This window comes from Aspergillus thermomutatus, assembly GCF_002237265.1.
Source record: "Aspergillus thermomutatus strain HMR AF 39 chromosome Unknown NODE_419, whole genome shotgun sequence".
NCBI lineage: Eukaryota > Fungi > Ascomycota > Eurotiomycetes > Eurotiales > Aspergillaceae > Aspergillus > Aspergillus thermomutatus.
Window position 1 is genome coordinate 1 of NW_020798469.1, and position 16,227 is coordinate 16,227.

At 56.0% G+C, this 16,227-nt stretch overlaps 6 protein-coding genes across 6 annotated transcripts; 3 read left to right on the plus strand and 3 right to left on the minus strand.

Annotated features, from left to right (window-relative positions):
- Positions 1-553: 553 nt before the first annotated feature.
- OCT1 (mitochondrial intermediate peptidase) lies at positions 554-2,953 on the plus strand (the record flags this gene model as incomplete). The annotated part of the gene is made up of 1 exon (XM_026753793.1): positions 554-2,953. The coding sequence occupies one exon, from the start codon at positions 554-556 to the stop codon at positions 2,951-2,953; it is 2,400 nt and encodes a 799-aa protein (XP_026609765.1).
- A 662-nt stretch (positions 2,954-3,615) lies between these two features.
- On the plus strand, positions 3,616-4,386 carry CDV56_100756 (uncharacterized protein; the record flags this gene model as incomplete). Its single annotated transcript, XM_026754375.1, has 1 exon — positions 3,616-4,386. The coding sequence occupies one exon, from the start codon at positions 3,616-3,618 to the stop codon at positions 4,384-4,386; it is 771 nt and encodes a 256-aa protein (XP_026609766.1).
- A 257-nt stretch (positions 4,387-4,643) lies between these two features.
- On the minus strand, positions 4,644-8,421 carry CDV56_100904 (M protein repeat protein; the record flags this gene model as incomplete). Its single annotated transcript, XM_026754523.1, has 3 exons — positions 4,644-4,770; positions 4,840-4,910; positions 4,996-8,421. The coding sequence occupies 3 exons, from the start codon at positions 8,419-8,421 to the stop codon at positions 4,644-4,646; spliced, it is 3,624 nt and encodes a 1,207-aa protein (XP_026609767.1).
- Positions 8,422-9,318: 897 nt separating this feature from the next.
- Positions 9,319-10,370, minus strand: CDV56_101615 (uncharacterized protein; the record flags this gene model as incomplete). Its single annotated transcript, XM_026755234.1, has 4 exons — positions 9,319-9,507; positions 9,574-9,839; positions 9,892-10,055; positions 10,117-10,370. The coding sequence occupies 4 exons, from the start codon at positions 10,368-10,370 to the stop codon at positions 9,319-9,321; spliced, it is 873 nt and encodes a 290-aa protein (XP_026609768.1).
- An 859-nt stretch (positions 10,371-11,229) lies between these two features.
- Positions 11,230-13,521, minus strand: CDV56_101876 (uncharacterized protein; the record flags this gene model as incomplete). Its single annotated transcript, XM_026755495.1, has 2 exons — positions 11,230-11,435; positions 11,517-13,521. The coding sequence occupies 2 exons, from the start codon at positions 13,519-13,521 to the stop codon at positions 11,230-11,232; spliced, it is 2,211 nt and encodes a 736-aa protein (XP_026609769.1).
- A 309-nt stretch (positions 13,522-13,830) lies between these two features.
- Positions 13,831-15,349, plus strand: RRD1 (Serine/threonine-protein phosphatase 2A activator 1; the record flags this gene model as incomplete). Its single annotated transcript, XM_026755853.1, has 3 exons — positions 13,831-14,459; positions 14,507-14,858; positions 14,906-15,349. The coding sequence occupies 3 exons, from the start codon at positions 13,831-13,833 to the stop codon at positions 15,347-15,349; spliced, it is 1,425 nt and encodes a 474-aa protein (XP_026609770.1).
- Positions 15,350-16,227: the final 878 nt, after the last annotated feature.

The following is a 16,227-nucleotide window of genomic DNA, read 5'->3' on the forward strand; positions in this document are numbered from 1 at the left end:
GCTGGGAAGTCATCGTAGATGGGTTTTTTCTGCAGACCGTTAGTCGGGTTGTCGCGGGGGAATGCGAGTATCTCAGGTGTCAAACAGCCAGGGGGAACATACGTTGTCCAGAGGCTCTTCGGCGTATGCAGTCCGTCTGGGATACAGGGCTACGCCTCCAGCCAGAAGGGTGGCCGCGATTGGAGCAACAGCTCGCTGGACGAGTTAGCGAGGTAGGAAGAAACAACGGGAAAGGGAAACTCACCTGCTGGAACATTGGCCGGAATGACATCCTGACGGAAAGAGGTCAATCAATGGCCAATGGTGGGGACGTGGGTGGTGGTGGTGATGGAGAAGCGTATCGAGAAGCGGAATGGAAGTCGACGTTGATGCTGCCAAGCCTTTTTCTTTTCGCGGCTGTTCGGCTCGCCCGATCCTCTCCGTCATCGTCCGTTGGCCTTGCCCGCTTCATTCTCCGTCAGATATGACCGTTGACAGTTTTCTTTGTCTGTGAATTGTTTGATATCAGTCCATCGATGGTAAATTTACAGGACGTTCTCTGCCTGGACTCTCCATGAAAGACCAACTACTGGTGCCTCTGCGGCGTCGGCCGTGGACATGCCGAAAGTGCCTGCAACGCCTGCAGCTGCACCAGGCTCGTCGCTCCTTCGAGACGGCAGCATCGCCATTCCCTCGACAGTTAGATTCTCTTCCGGCGGATTACTCACGAACAAAAACCGTCGACGACGATACCCTTCGCCGCGTGTTCGACTCCCAGCAGTTCTGGCGCGAGTTCTCGCAGCAGCGGTCGGCACAGCCCAAACCGACGGGATTAGTGCAGAACCAATATCTGACGAGTCCGGATGGCTTCCGGACGTTCGCCAACGTATCGCTGCAGAAATGCCAGGCGATCGTGTCCAAGGTGCTGGCGGCCTCGACGCTACAAGAATACCGGACGATGGCGCGGGATCTGGACCGGCTGAGCGACCTGCTGTGTCGTGTGATCGATCTTTCTGATTTCATCCGGGTGATCCATCCCGACCCGTGGGTGCAGGAGGCAGCGACGCAGGCGTACGCGCTCATGTTCGAGTACATGAACGTGCTCAACACGACGACGGGGCTCAACGACCAGCTGAAAAAGGCGGCGGCGAACCCCGAGGTGACGGCGCATTGGTCGGAAGAGGAGAGGATCGTGGCGCAGATCTTGATCAAGGACTTTTCCAACTCGGCGATCTATATGCCGCCGCACGAGCGACAGCGGTTTGTGAATCTCTCGAACGATATCAGCCAGCTGGGGTCGAGTTTCGTCAATGGCGCCGAGCCGGCCAAGTCGCACGTCAGTGTTACTGCCAACAGTCTCCGGGGGTTGGATCCGATCCTGGTGCAGCAGATCAAGCGGTGGAATCGGACGGCCGCGGTCCCGACGACGGGGATGATCCCGCGGCTGGCGCTGCGGTCGGTGCATGACGAGAACGTGCGCAGGGAGGTTTATCTGGCCACGAGGACTTCGAGCAAGCGACAGCTCCACCGGCTGGAGGAGTTGCTCCTCAAACGAGCGGAGCTGGCGAAGCTGTCGGGCTATGAGAGTTTCGCGCACATGACCCTCAGCGACAAGATGGCCAAGAGCCCCGAGGCGGTATCCAATTTTTTGACCTCCCTCGTGGGTAGCAATCGGAAACTCGTCCGGGAGGAACTGTCGCAGCTGCAAGCCATGAAAGGATCCGCGCTGCAGCCCTGGGACCACGCATATTACGTCCACCAACGCGTGATGCAGTATTCGCAGGCGCGGCGGTCCCGAGAGCTGAGTGCAGTGCCCGAGTTTTTCTCGCTGGGGACGGTCATGCAGGGTCTGTCGCGACTGTTCGACCGACTGTACGGAGTGCGGCTGGTGCCGCAGGAGGCCGCCCCGGGGGAGACGTGGAACCCGGACGTGCGCCGGCTGGACGTGGTGGACGAGGCGGACCGACACATTGCCGTCATCTACTGCGATCTGTTCTCGCGACCCAACAAGCACCCGAACCCGGCGCACTTTACGTTGCGATGCTCGCGCGAGATCTCGGCGGAGGAAGTGGCCGAATGCGCCTCGCTGGATCAGTCCTCGCACCCGAATGACGGGATGGCGACGGCGGTGGACCCGACCACCCACACGCTCCGGCAGCTGCCGACGATCGCGCTGGTGTGCGATTTCCCGGAGCCCGGGGCGGCGAACGGCGGGGGTCGTCCGGCGCTGCTGAGCGAGCACAGCGTGCGCACGCTGTTCCACGAGATGGGCCACGCGGTGCACTCGATCCTGGGCCAGACCCGGCTGCAATCGATCTCGGGCACGCGGTGCGCCACGGACTTTGCCGAACTGCCGTCGGTGCTGATGGAGCATTTCGCGACGGCGCCGGCGGTGCTGGCGCTGTACGCACGGCACTGGCGGACGGACGAGCCGCTGTCGGACGGGATGATGCGGAGCATGGAGCGCGACCGGACGGCGCACGGGTCGATCTACGGGGCGGTCGAGAACGAGGCGCAGATCCTGATGGCGCTGGTGGACCAGGCGTACCACTCGCGGCCGGCGGACGGGGGCCGCATCGACAGCACGGCGCTCTACCACCAGGTCGCGCAGCAGCACTCGAGCCTGCCGGAGCCGGCGGACACGACGCCGCCGACGTCCTGGCAAGGGTTCTTCGGGCATCTCTACGGCTACGGGGCCACGTACTACAGCTACATCTTCGACCGGGCGATCGCCAACAAGCTCTGGGCGGACGTGTTCGGGGCGGGCGGCCACGCGGTCGACCGGGCGGCGGGCGAGCGGTACAAGAACGAGGTGCTGCGGTGGGGGGGCGGACGCAGCGGATGGGAGTGTGTAGCGGGAGCCTTGGGCAGTGGGAATGTATCGAATGCGGACGGACGGTTGGTGGAGGGAGGGGATGAGGCGATGCGGGAGGTGGGCCGATGGGGATTGGGAAGAGACGGTGTTTCTGGGTAGACGGGTGTACATATGCATGCATTGAAATCGCAGATACTGCATAATCATAGACAACTATTAGATGGTAAGCACTGCAGTGCAACCGTGATCCTGCAATCTGTTCACAATAGAGAACAGAGAGATCGTGTGATCAGTGCAAACCAGGTATGTATCTCCAGTCAAGGATTTAATCCTCATCAGCGACTGGATAGGTTTTATTTCTGTCCTAGTATCTATAGTAGTATCCACAGTCACCCTCCAATGGCTTCCTGTACTAAACATGCTAAGAGGAACTATCCCCAACGTCCCGTGGTCTGCGCTACACAAGCCACACAGTTAGTTACTAGTCACTCGTTACCGTTGAGCAGTTAGCAGTTCATGCAGTAGAGTCTTATCTCGTAGCCATGATCCTGGTAGTCTCTATATAACATGTGCCAGTTCCGTAGTCCATCCAGTCCTCGGCTTCATCAATTATATTATATTACCTACCTTTCCAGGGTTCATGTATACCATAGTCCATAGTCCACATTCCTAGGTACATTGTTGTCCCTTGTCCCTTGTCCCTTGTGTCTCAGTCCATTCCCAAGTCCTACTCCTCCTCCTACATACGAGTATATATATGCCATCAGTCCATGAATGCAACTAGATCAAAATCAAAATCAAAAATCAAACGATAAACGATAATGCCCGAAATCCTCCTCCCGGATACAACCTCCATCACCTCCTCCACCGCCTCCTCCCTCCTCCTCTACACCCATCCTCATGCTCATGCTCACCAGCAGACCAGCACCGGCACCGGCATCCCCCTCATCCAACGCAAAAGCAAAACCCTCCCACTGCGCCGTTTATCGGGCTGGGGCTGGCTCTCGCGCCGCGTCTCCAGGCAGGGATTGAACGCCACCCACGTACTCCCTCCTCCTACTCACACTCACACTCACACCCACCACCACACCCACACTCACAATGACTGTGAGTATGATGAGTACGATGAGTATGAAGATGAAGATGAAACCAACAACATCATCTCCGACCCCAAACGCCGCAAAATGAGGGCCTTGGAAGCACACTACGAGCAAGAACAAGAACAAGCGCGCCGGAGAGAGCGCGATCTATACGAGTCCTATGCGGCGTATTGCCAGGCCTTTACGTCGGCGGGCCAGCACCAGCAGCAGCACCAGCAGAGACGCAAGACGTGGATGATGGACGGGGAGGTGGATCTCTCATCCGAGAATTGCAATGAGATCCACGCTGTCCACATCGATAATGACGATGACGATGAGGATGAGAAACGGGAATTCCCAGCCGAACCGTCGCCCCCTCCTCAGATCCTCACCCCGTCGCTCTACGCCGAGATGCGCCGGGTTGCCTGCGACAAGAAAAGAGACAGGCACCGCCGGTTGTGGGCGCCCGTCCAGTCGTGGTTCCTTCAGATTCGTCACCGCGAGTCTCACTGACCGTGCTTTTAACTTTGGTGGTGGCACGGTGACTGTTGAGCTGGCTTATCATGATACCCCAATCTGTCGAATCATCGGGCTTCTTCCGTATCACTGTCATATCATAATGATAATCTAAATTTAGACAATAGACAATAGACTTCATATTGACTTGACGCATTAGGTATGAACAGGGTATCCTGAGCATCGTATTACATACAACCAAACAATACAAAGGAAATCCTCCAACCGAAATCAGTCTGCTCCGTCCCCGTCACTCAGGACGATCGCTCCCCGTTGCCGCTCTCGTCAAAGCTGCTCAGCCGGTCCAGCCGAGGCGTCGACGCCTGGCTCCGACGGTCCGGCGTTGTGCGTCGCGACAGCTGAGTGAGCTCGCCAATGAGTCTACCAGACAGTATCATCAGTTCAATCTCGTCTAATCCCGGGAAAAAAGAGGAAGAAAAAGGGAAATACCTGCGGTGTTCGTCGTACCAGTCATCGTTGGCCGTCCGGATATGTTTAAGCTGTTCCTGAATGCTGGCCATCTATGTTCCACCTCATTAGTATCACGTCAAACACTGGGAACGAACACCCGGGGTGGATGCGCCGAGTAAATAACGGGTCTCCCACCGTTCCCTCTATGGATGATCCAAGGTCCTCACCTTCCGCAGCGGCTGTCGGACCACTCTCTCCAGCTTTGTTCGACCCATCCTCCATCGCCCATCGGCTGCCCTCCAGCCCCACGTTGCCCTTGCCGCTGTCCTTGTCCGCCTTGAGCGCCGCCAGTTCGGCCTCCAGCTCCCGCACGCGCTTGCGATTGGCCGAAATGGCCGAGTCCACCTCGCCCAGTTGGTTCAGCAGGGACATGTTGCGCTCGATCTGGTCGTTCAGATCCTTCTCGCCCTGTGACAGCTTTTCCTCCATCGTCCGGTTCTGGGCCTTGAACTCCTTCAGCTCGCCGCTGACCGCTTCGTGGCTGGCCTGGAGCTGCGACAGTTCCTCCTGCGACGCAGACAGCTGGGTCAGGACCCGCTCCAGCTCCAACTTGATGCTCTCCGACGCGGCAACCGACTTGGTCAACTCGTCCACTTGGCTGGTCACCGCCGCATAGCTGGCCTCCATCTCCTTCTTCTCCGCATCCAGCTGGGTCAGCGCGGTGCTGTGCTGATTCGCAAGCGCTTCATTGGCAGCCACGGCCTTGTCCGCATCCATCAGCTTCTGCTCGAGGTCGGCCACCGTCGCCCTCAGACCATCAACCAGAGACGTGTCCTGCATCGCAGCACGCGCCTGCGCAAGCTGCTCCTGCACCTCTGCGAGGGCGGTGTCGTGCAACTTCTGCAGCTCATCCAGCTTGGCCTTGTGGGAGGATTCGAGTTCGGACCGGAGGCTGGACAGCTTCTCCTCCTGAAGAGTGAGCAGCTGTTCGATCGCCTTGCTGTGCTCGGCATCAGCTTCGGCAGCCTTGGATGTCTGCGATGCCTCGAGTTCCGCAAGGAGCTTGCTCTTGGTCTCTTCAAAGTCCTTTTGGAGATCCGCGATTTCCTTCTCGCGCAGCTCCGTCTGCGAGCCGATCTCACCCGCATGGCGTTCCAACGTGCTCTTCAGCTCCGCCTCTAGCCTTTCGACCTTTTCAGCGTGAGACGTTTCCAGATCCCGGTTCGCCGCGAGCAGCTCGTCATGCTTGGCCTGGAGCGCGCTCAGCGCATTCTCATGGGACCCAGCCGCCTCGCTCTTGGCCTTTTCGAGCTCCGCAGCGTGCTCCGCCTTCAACGCCTCCAGGGCCTGTGCGTGTCTCTCAGCAACTGCAACCGCCTCCTTGAGCTGTTCCTCAATAGCCTTCTCCGAGGCCGCCGCCTTCTCTCCCAGAGCCCTCAGCTGCTCATCCTTCTCGGCGTCCTTGGCCTTGAGCTTGGTTTCAAAATCAGTGAGGTTGTGGTGCAAGGCTTCGGCTTCTGCCTGTTTGCTCTGGACCTCTTCAACCAGAGACTGGATCTCGCCCTGTCCGGTGGATAGCTGCGACTCCAGCGCGCCGACCTTCTCCTTGAGCGACTCGATTTCTTGGACAGCAACGGCCTGCGCTGAGCTGACGCTGGCCTCCAGCGCTTGCCGGGCTTCACCCAGCGCCTGCTCCGATGCGTTCAGCTTGTCCTGAAGGGCTTGCAATTCGGTTTGGTGAGCCGCGTTGAGCTCACTGATGGCATCCTCCCTCCCCTTTTGCGCCGCGGCTTCGGCAGCATCCAATTCCTCGCGCAGCTTCCGAAGCTCCTCAGAGTGCGTGGTACCGGCGGATTCAGCCGCCTGCTTGGCCACAGTCAATTCCTGGGCATGGGCCGCGGCGGCCGAGGCCAGAGCCTCCTCATGATCGGCCTTGAGCTTGGCGACTGCAGCCTCGTGAGCGGCTTCTAATTCAGCAATCTTCTCATTCAATTCCTTGGCAGCACCCTCGCGAGCCTCCTGGAGCTCTTCCTGCAACTTTGCAACAGCCTGCTTGAGCTCAGCAACCTCCTTGTCCTTCTCTGCAAGCAGAAGGGCAGTCTCCTCGCTGCTCTGGCTCGTGGCAGATTCAGCCTGGGCAAGTTTGGCCTCTAGAGCGGCGACCTTCTCCTCCAGCGCAGAGACGGATTGCTTGGCGGACTCTTCAGCCGCACAAACCTCCTGTTCCTTGGCGCTGTTCAATTTCTCCATCTCCATGTTGAGGTTCTCAATCACCTGATCGCGTCCCTTGAGCTCCCGGTCCAAGCTATCGAGGGCCACCGCCTTCTCCTCCTGCAACTTCTGAGTTGCTTCCTCGAGCCCATTCTTCTGCGATTCGAGCTGGGCCTGGAGAGTCGCAATCTGGTCAGCGTAACCGGCCGCAATGGCTTTTTGTTCGGCTAGCTCCTTCTCCAGCGCCTCAAGCTGAGACTGGTGGGACTGCTTCAATTCTTCGAGTGCCGCAGCAGTCTTGCCGTCCCCTTCCTGAGCGGCTGCTTTGGCGGCATCTTCCAAGTCGTGCAGGGACTTTTCTTCCAGCTCCTTGCGCTTGGACTCTGCCTCATCCAACTGAGCCTGCAGAGCTTGGAGCTGCTCGGCATGTTCTGCGGCCAGCCTTGCCGTCTCAGCAGCGTGTTCTTCCCGAAGAACGCTGGCGACTGCATCGTCGTTTTCTTTGGGTGCTTCCTCTTGAGACACCGACAGCTGAGAAAGCTTCTCATTCACGGTCTCCAGCTCCGCCTTGAGACCGGCGACAGTAGCCTCACTCTCCGACAGCTTGTTCTGCAGCGACTGTAGTTTCTCCGCCTCATCGTCAGAAGTCTTGATGGCAGTGCTCAGTCGTTTCGAAGCCGTCGTTGTAGGGCGCGTAGCCGTGGCCGTGGGCCGGGTGGCGGCAGTTCGGGCCGCGGTGGTGTTAGAAGTGCGGGAAGCGCTGGACAAGCCAGTTGGTTTTGTGACAGGCTTAGTCGATGAAGCGGTACTAGGACGCGTAGTCGTGGTCCTTGATGCGGTGGTGCCGGCAATGCTCGAGCGACGGTCCAAAGTGGACGTAGTGGTCTTCACTGGAGCCCTGGAGGAAGTAGTACCGACCAAAGACATGCGCTTGGCCGAGCCCGAGATTCCTCTCCTCTCGTCTCCAGAGCTCGCGACCGATCTCGCCTTCTCATCTGCGGAGCTGCTCACCGAGGGGCGAGACCGGTGAGAGGCGGTCGTCGAAGTGCTCAGCGGTTTACGGACGGTGCCGGAGGTGGTAGGACGAGTTGGAGGCTTGCTGAGAGTACTGCCGTTAGCTGCAGCTCGCGCGGTGGACGCTGCGGTCTTGGATGCGCCAGAAATAGAGCTCGGACGTTTGGTAGCTGCCGTTCCAGACAACGGACGCTTTGTGGTCGTAGTGGTCTTTTCGGGGGAAGACTTGATATTTTCCTTGTCTCTGATAGAAGCATCAGGGCTAGTAACGGGTCCTTCGCTGCCGGACAAGATGGTAGAGTCGACAGGAGTAGCAGGGGGTGCCATGTCAGCGTCAACCTCGGCCGCAGCGGGCGCAGGAGCGGGAACAGGGACAAGTTCTTCCGTGGAAGCCATTATGGGATGTTGGTAGGCCTGAGACCGTAGCTAGAGGGATGTCTGTTAGCCTTGAGAGAAACTAGAGTAGCAATCAATATATGGGAATGCAATGCAAGATCATCAGCACAAGGTGCAGGAATGATTGATGCTGTACAGACACCAGAGACCGACAACGCAGCAATCAGCTAATGACACCTCACCACAGCTAGCGAATTGCTTCCCGGGTCACCTGCAGGTAGAGGCAGCTGCGATGCGAGGTGGACGTGTGTCCCCCTTTCCTGGGCGATTCCGATAGGATAGTCATGAAGGACAGGAGATGACAACTTACTAATTAATGATTCTCCGGGCCAATGCGGGATGAAAACGGGATCAAGTGCCCAACTAGAGGGATGAAGCCGTTTAGGTACCTTAGCTTCTAGTAGTACCGTCGTAGATCGTTGTACAGCGGGAGAATTGGAGGTGAACGGTGTCGGGAGTAGGGGGTATGATTGGCCAACACAGCCCGACCAAAACAAACAAACAGACAGAGGAAAACAAAGGAAGAATTGCAGGATTAAAGACGATATGAAGAATTTTTTGGCAATGAAGGAGAAGCAGACAAGTGAGACATGCAACAATGGATGAGAGATAGCCAGAGGACAGGTGCAGGATGCAAGTAGGTAGGTAGATAGAAGGGAGAGAGTCCCTTTTTCCCGACTATTTTAGCAGGAGGAGTGGGGGAAAAGGCGGAGAGACGAACGGCGATCAGCAGATGCACCTACAGTACAACTACAAGAGTCAGTAGTACTAGATAAGCTGAAGTAAGTAAGTAAGCTTCGGATGACAATATTGGAACTGAGGCTGTGGTTTTTGTCTCAACGCGAACGCAATTAATAGATTTATCTATACCGCCCTGGATATCCTACGCATCTAGCTTCATGCGGGTGTCAATCCCATCTGCGCCATCCGCTCGCGCGCAAAATCACGTAGGTCCGACAGTTTCAAAGAAAGAACAGCATTGGGGTCTTGACCGGAAACCATTTGTTGCCCAAAGAGGTCCAGCTTAGTAAATTGGACTAGATCAGCACCAGGAGCAGGAGCCGGAACAGGCACAGGGAAGATCGGCTAGGCTCTTAATGTTAGTTTCGGTGCATGGCTTCGAGATAGCATGGTCCCTACCTTTTTGCATACTGTCAGACCACCTGCGGGATCTCTGCGCCATATTTCCACTATGCCCTTCCCTCTATTGCGGGAGAGCTTTGACCATTTCAACAAGATTACCAAATTAGCATCAGTCGAACCGTTCAGCCATAAGTCTTTATCGGCATGCAGGCGTGGCCATGACTCGCTCCAGCCACTTTCGACAATGATTAGAGGTAGAGGGCTTGTGTCTGGACGCAAATACAGGTCCGGCTCCTTCGAAGAATGGGTATATTGCCCCGCAAAACCACGAAAAGCTGCGATCAAATATTAGCACGCTAACACTAAAGCACAGAGCAAAGGACATACTTGTTCCTACCCCGATGTCCAGAAGGCTACTCTCGGACTGGTTGATCAGTCCATCAAAGACCCAGGTGCGACTGGCATGACCAAACCATCTCTGGGGGACGTCATAGAGTTCCGTTGGCATGACTCGAACCCAAAGAGTTCCGGTGAAAGAGTTAAAATTAACTCTGGATCAGGACAACAAACGTCAGGAAATTCCAGTGTATATCTGTTTGGAGATGGTCTTACCTTGCGCTCCTTGACTCGACCACGCTCGACTCCGCGAGAGAACGACAAATCAAAGCACCTTGCTTGGGTTGGATTGACTCATGCACGAGCTCTGTGAACTCTTTGATTGTGGGAATCTTGCGCACGATCTCATTGAAGATCGCTTGAGTAGAGAGTGGTGGAACTTGGGTAGAACCCGCGCTTCGAAGCTCTCGAGTAGAAGAAGGTGAAGGAGAATGAGTGAGGAGGGACGAGGGCTTGCCGTTGGGCGACATGTTTGCGAATGAAGAAGAGGTAACACTAAGGCAGACTTGGATAGACTTGGTATACTGCAGGGGAAGTTCGTAAAGAGCATGGGAGGTGTGAGATCAAGGCTGTGCTGCCTCAGGCACCGCACTTACTCAACAGTGACGGATTCAGATTGATGTGAGCCATGTAGTCCACCAGGACCTAGATACTGAAGAACGGGGATTCGCTTCTATTGATGGGGGAGATGGTATCTCGATGGGAATCGATAGGAAATGATGGAAGGTGGATGGTACTTCAATTCGATATGACCGGTGCTCGATGCGATGCTCCTTGGCTAACTGTGCCATAGTTTAGCTTTATCATGTGGGTTCTGCTGGAAGAGGATTCTTTAGTCTTACTTAGTTCTAGTCACATTTTGTATCTTAACACTAGATACTCTTCCAGATGGTTTGATGTTGACCTTCGTCATATTAAACTGTCTGATCAGTCCTTGGTCAACGGGTTCGGATTAGGGATTAGGTTTGGTCCGGAGTGCCAGCTGGTTGTGGGATGTGGCGACCCTGACATTGAGTAGACCCTTTGGGGTCTACAACGTCAAATTCTTCAGCTAAGATGATGATTGCTCTAAGCTGGTGAATTTATGTCAAAAGTATCTTTGTTTCTATATGGATTGTCTCTTGTAGAGCATGGCATGGTCGTGTCTCAATATCTGCCCTGTGTGTTGTTACGCCCTCACCGCATCAAAACAAAACAAATAATCAGTGGATCGCTCGATGCATCATCCATGGTTCTGAGGTATATGAAACTATGGTAGACAGATATCGACAGAACAAAAAGGGGTATCCAAGGACAAAAGCGCCGAATAAGACAAAAGAAGATTCATAGTCAATCCACCGACACCGGACGATGAACGCCGTTCACACTCAACAACCATTGCCATTGTCGACGCCCTTCTACCGTTCTGAGATCCTCCTGGATTCGAGGGAGATATCGGTCATGAATCTCTCGAGCTTTCGTCTGAAGCTCCTGTAGGGTCCGGTGACGCAGTTTCTGTCCAAAATGGCAGACCATGCGAACATACCGGTCCTCACCTAAGACGCCAACGACAGCTTTAATTAGCATTGATGATGATGATGCTGGTGCTGAAAATACCAGGAATACCAGAAACTCACCCAGAAACAGCTTCAATCCATCCAGCAGAGCAATCTTCTCATCCTCGGTCCATTCCCTCCTCTTGTCGCCTCTGGAGGCCCCCTCGGTCTCATTCACGCGGCGTCGTAGCAAGTTGTCTTCCAACGCCTTGATCAGCTCTCGAAGCGGCTTGCGGATGGTTGGACTGTGTATATCGCACCGTATATATCGCTCGGCGCGCAGGCTGGCAATTCGGTCGCAGAATCGTAGAAGGAGCTTCATCGCCCCGGCAAGATGTCTATAAGCCGACGGAAAGAGTCTCCGGTTGGTGTAGTAGGCTTCAAAGCAAAGAAGTATCACTTTGATCATGGTGGGAAAAATCCGGGCTTCAAACTCCCCGACCAGCTCATGCGCCTGTTCCAGCAGTGCATGCGACTCTGCGTGGCGGAGAGACAGATAGTAGACGCTGTCAAGGATCCTGGTCCCTTCTTCCAAGACGGCCTGGCGAAGGTCTTCGCACTCACGCAGATTCTCTCGGAGAGGCCCATGTCGAGATCGGAGTTGCCTGTTAATCTTTGTATATCTCGTCCGTAGCTGAGATAATTGTTGGTCGATTGCCCCGAAGGACTCGGCTCGAGAGGGGTCTTTATTCTCTTTCAACTCCGATGCTTCCGTCACTAGAATATCCCAGTTTTCCTTTTGCTGTCCAAGGTTCGAAGCCTCCGCAAACCACGCTTTATCCCCCGCATTTTCTCTCGGACTTCTCACCCGAGTCCCGTTCTGCGCATCATCTGAGATAGCACCGATGGGCCTTGTGACAAAAGCGAGACTTTCCGAGCGATGACGCGAGCTCCTGCGGCTCCGGTAGTCATCAGGAGGCGATGGATTTGAATGCACAGGCGGCGGCGTCGGCTGTTTGCGCAAGACCTCGACTTGAGGGTTGCGCTGATACTCATCGGTACGGCGTCTCTTGCTTGGCCGCGCGGCGATAGACGGTTCCTCCTGCTGCGTGTCGGGCAAATGTCGACTCGCCCCTGCTTCTTCCTCTTCCTCTTCCTCTTCGTCTTCCTCTGCCACCGGTTCATACGAGCTTTCTGATTCAGACTCATCTCGCACCGATTCAGATACCTCTGACAGCCCAGCCGTTCTATCCGCCTGCTTGTCTTGAGCACTCTTTCCTTTTCTCAAACCATTCTGCACCGGCAGCGACCTTCTGTTCGGCCTTCTTGAGGGTTCGTCAACCTCTTTCTCAACTGCTTGAGCCGCAAGGGTATGTCTCCATGTCGCTCGCGGCGAGGTTATCTCTTGAGTCAACCTTCGAGTCTGGATGATATGTGTAGACTCTGGCGGCCCGTTAGTGTCCGATCCTCTCTCATCATCTTCTTCTCTTAACTCTTCACTTGCTGCTGTATCGGGAGCCCATTCCGGGTCGTCCTCTTGGGCTTCCTGCGCGCCGGTCGTCCGAGATTCCTGAACTCTGAGCTCTCTCGAAGGGGAAGGATTCATAGGTTCCTCCGAGGCCCTTTCGCCTTCGTCTTCTTGTTCTCCCCTTTCTTCCTCGATAGGTGCATGGCTCACGTCCGCGTTTCTCTTCTTGTTCACCAACCCGATCAACCTCGCGCCACCTAACTGCTTATCAATGATTTCGTTCAATTCCTCCCCCGTTTCAGAATCATCTTCATCGTCACTTCGCTCATGCCTATCCTCAATGACACGTGCCAATCTCCGCGAGGACCTAGTCGGGGTATCCTCCACTGCATGAACCTGCTTCCGAGCTCGTTGGGATCGTCTCAGAGAAAGGGGCTCGGTCTGTGACGCAGGTCGTGTCTTCTCCGGCGAAGTGTCCGACGGAATATCCCAAATAGCATCGCCCCGCGGGACTTGCGGCGTCCTGCTACCAAAACGGTTGATAGGCTGCGAGGGTAAACGCCGGAAACGCGGTTTGCTTCTGGAATGGGGGTTCGCGCCGGTGTTGTCCATGACGCTGTTGAGCATGTCCACGCTCCGCGTGGTCAAGTCGCGTTTGTTCTTTCGCGAGGCACTCATAGGGGACGGCCATTAACTAATTGCACCGGGGATGAGAGTTGTATTAGAAATTTATTTCACGTAGTCAGCCGTAGAGATGCTCGCTGGTGGTGAGTTTAATCTGTGTCGACTGTTGATCCGTCTGTTTTTGCGGAGAAGGTCTGGTGCCGTCCGGCGTCTCAGCGTCATCGCCATATGATCGACCTAGTACAGTCCTTCACAGGACTACAACACCACAACACCTCCCTCTACCACCAAACTCCTTTTTCATCAATATTTCTTACCGGCCTTTAGAATCAGAGTTGGCATAATCTTATAGCTGAAATAATAATGGCCCACGGTTTCCCACTTCGGGTTCTACCAACCCTCGACCCCTCTGCGGGGCACACCTTCATCACCCCCAGCAAGAGAATTCACGAATCTCAAGATGTATCAGAGTTCCTCGTCTCCAAAGCCTACGTCGATATCATGACCTTCCTCCTGCAGCTCAACCGGGCCATGATCCCCGTCAAACTTCCCGACGGCGCAGTACAATCCTGGCCGATCAACACAGACGCTGTCGAGTTCTCCGCGCCGGTACGGCAACTCCAACAGCTCCTGACAAAACTGGAGGAGCTCCTCGAAGAGGCGCCGCCTGATACGGGTCCTCGGAGATTTGGGAATATCAGTTTCCGCAGGTGGTACGAGCTCGTGGAGAGCCGGGCCTCGGAGCTACTGGAGGAGTGTTTGTCGTCTGAGCTGCTGCAGGCCAGATCGTCGGATCCTAACGGGTTGACCGCGGAGGTGGAGCTCAAAGCGTACTTCTTAGGCAGCTGGGGAAGCCCACAGAGGCTGGACTATGGGACTGGACATGAGCTGAGCTTTCTGGCTTTCCTGGCTGGGATATGGAAGCTGAATGGGTTTCCAAAATCGACTCCGGGAGTGGAGGAGAGAGCAATCGTCTTGGGGGTCATACAACCGTATGTACGGCTCACGCGTGGTGACTGCAATGGCTGACCCGCGGCAGATATCTAGAGCTTGTGCGAACCATCATCAAGCGGTACACGCTAGAACCGGCAGGGTCTCATGGCGTTTGGGGTCTGGACGACCATTCCTTCATCCCGTACATTTTGGGATCTGCCCAATTGGCGCCAGCCATTTCAGAAACCGATCCGACTCCTGAAGAAGGCTCGCTTCCAGGTGCTCCATCCCCCAGTAGTGTCACCAAAGCACATGTTGTCGAACGAGAAAGGTTGGCAAATCTGTATTTCTCCGCAATTGGGTTCATTTACGATGTCAAGAAAGGACCATTCTGGGAACATAGCCCCATGCTCTACGACATTTCCGGCATCCAGGCTGGTTGGGGGAAAATCAATAAGGTTGGTCTCGTTGCTTTGCTCGAATGGACCGATGGCTTACTGTTCAGGGTATGATCAAAATGTACAACGCTGAAGTACTATCCAAGTTCCCCGTAGTGCAGCACTTCCCCTTTGGCTCCCTCTTCAGCTGGGACCGCGATCCAAATGCCGTCCCGCCCAAAACGTCCGTCCACACATCTACCACCCAGTCCCAGCCTAGGGAGCCGGCGGCCCCATCTGCAGGACAGATGCCGCCGTCCGGGACCAGGGCGCCCTGGGCAACTGGCACTCAGGCCGTCCCACCAGTTGGCGCAGGGACCGCCGCGCCATGGGCAGCAAGGAGAGACGGAGGCATCTCCGGAGAACCAACGTCTTCCGCCCTTCCTGATACGTCCCGACTACCTCCTGGTCCTATGGCCCCTACCAGAGCTCCGTGGGCGGCGTCGTCAGCCGGGCAGGCACCCGGCGGTGATCCAACCCATGTTTCCACCAAAGCTCCTTGGGCGAAGTAACCTTTGCGGTAGTGCTGATACAGAATACGTAATCTTCATCTCCTGTTTCATACCCTCTACCGAGATTGAACAATGAACATCCGTCAATTCTGGAGGCAGTCCAAACCATGTATCTTGAAGCGAACTCCGCCGGGTATCACGCAAGCAAACGCCGTAGAAATACAGAAAGAATCATCATCCAGTCGTACTCAGTCACTGTCAGACGCATAGTGGACCAACGCGAGTGGTGCAACCGGTCTATCAGGCTCGACAGGGACATCAACCGCGGTTGCTGGTACATCATGCGCAACACCAGCCTCAGCAATATCCACGCCTTTTGTCGAGCCCGTCTTTCTCCTCTTGACCCCCGGCCGCCATGCGCTCCCATCCTGGTTGAGAAACGGATCGACCGCTGCCCGCGTATTCCCCGTCAACTCACTGCGAAACAGCGCCTTGCGCTCGGCCAGCGCATCTGCAGCCTTAGGTCGTTTCCCATTCCCGCCAGCCCGCCGTCGACTCCCCGGGTCAACAGACTCGCGCGAGTCGAACAACGGCCGGTTACGCGCGACCCGGGCCGCATCAAGCCCGAGCCCAAAATCCACCATGCCCGCGCGGACGCTATCTTCCTCGGTCTCCTCAACAAGCTCAATCCCCAAGCTCATCTTATCCTTCAGCGCCTCCGCCCTCGCCTCCGCACCCTCGCGCACCTTCCGCTCCGCCCGGAACGTCCGCCGCAGCCGTCTCGACCGCTCATACGGATCCTCCCAGTCCCTATCCTGCCGCCTCAGCAAATCCTCAATCCGCGACCTCTCCGTCTCCGCCCGCCGCTTATCCTCCACCTTTCCCTCCAGCCTCGCAAACGCATCCTCCTTCTTCCTCTCCTCCTCCTCACCCCCCAC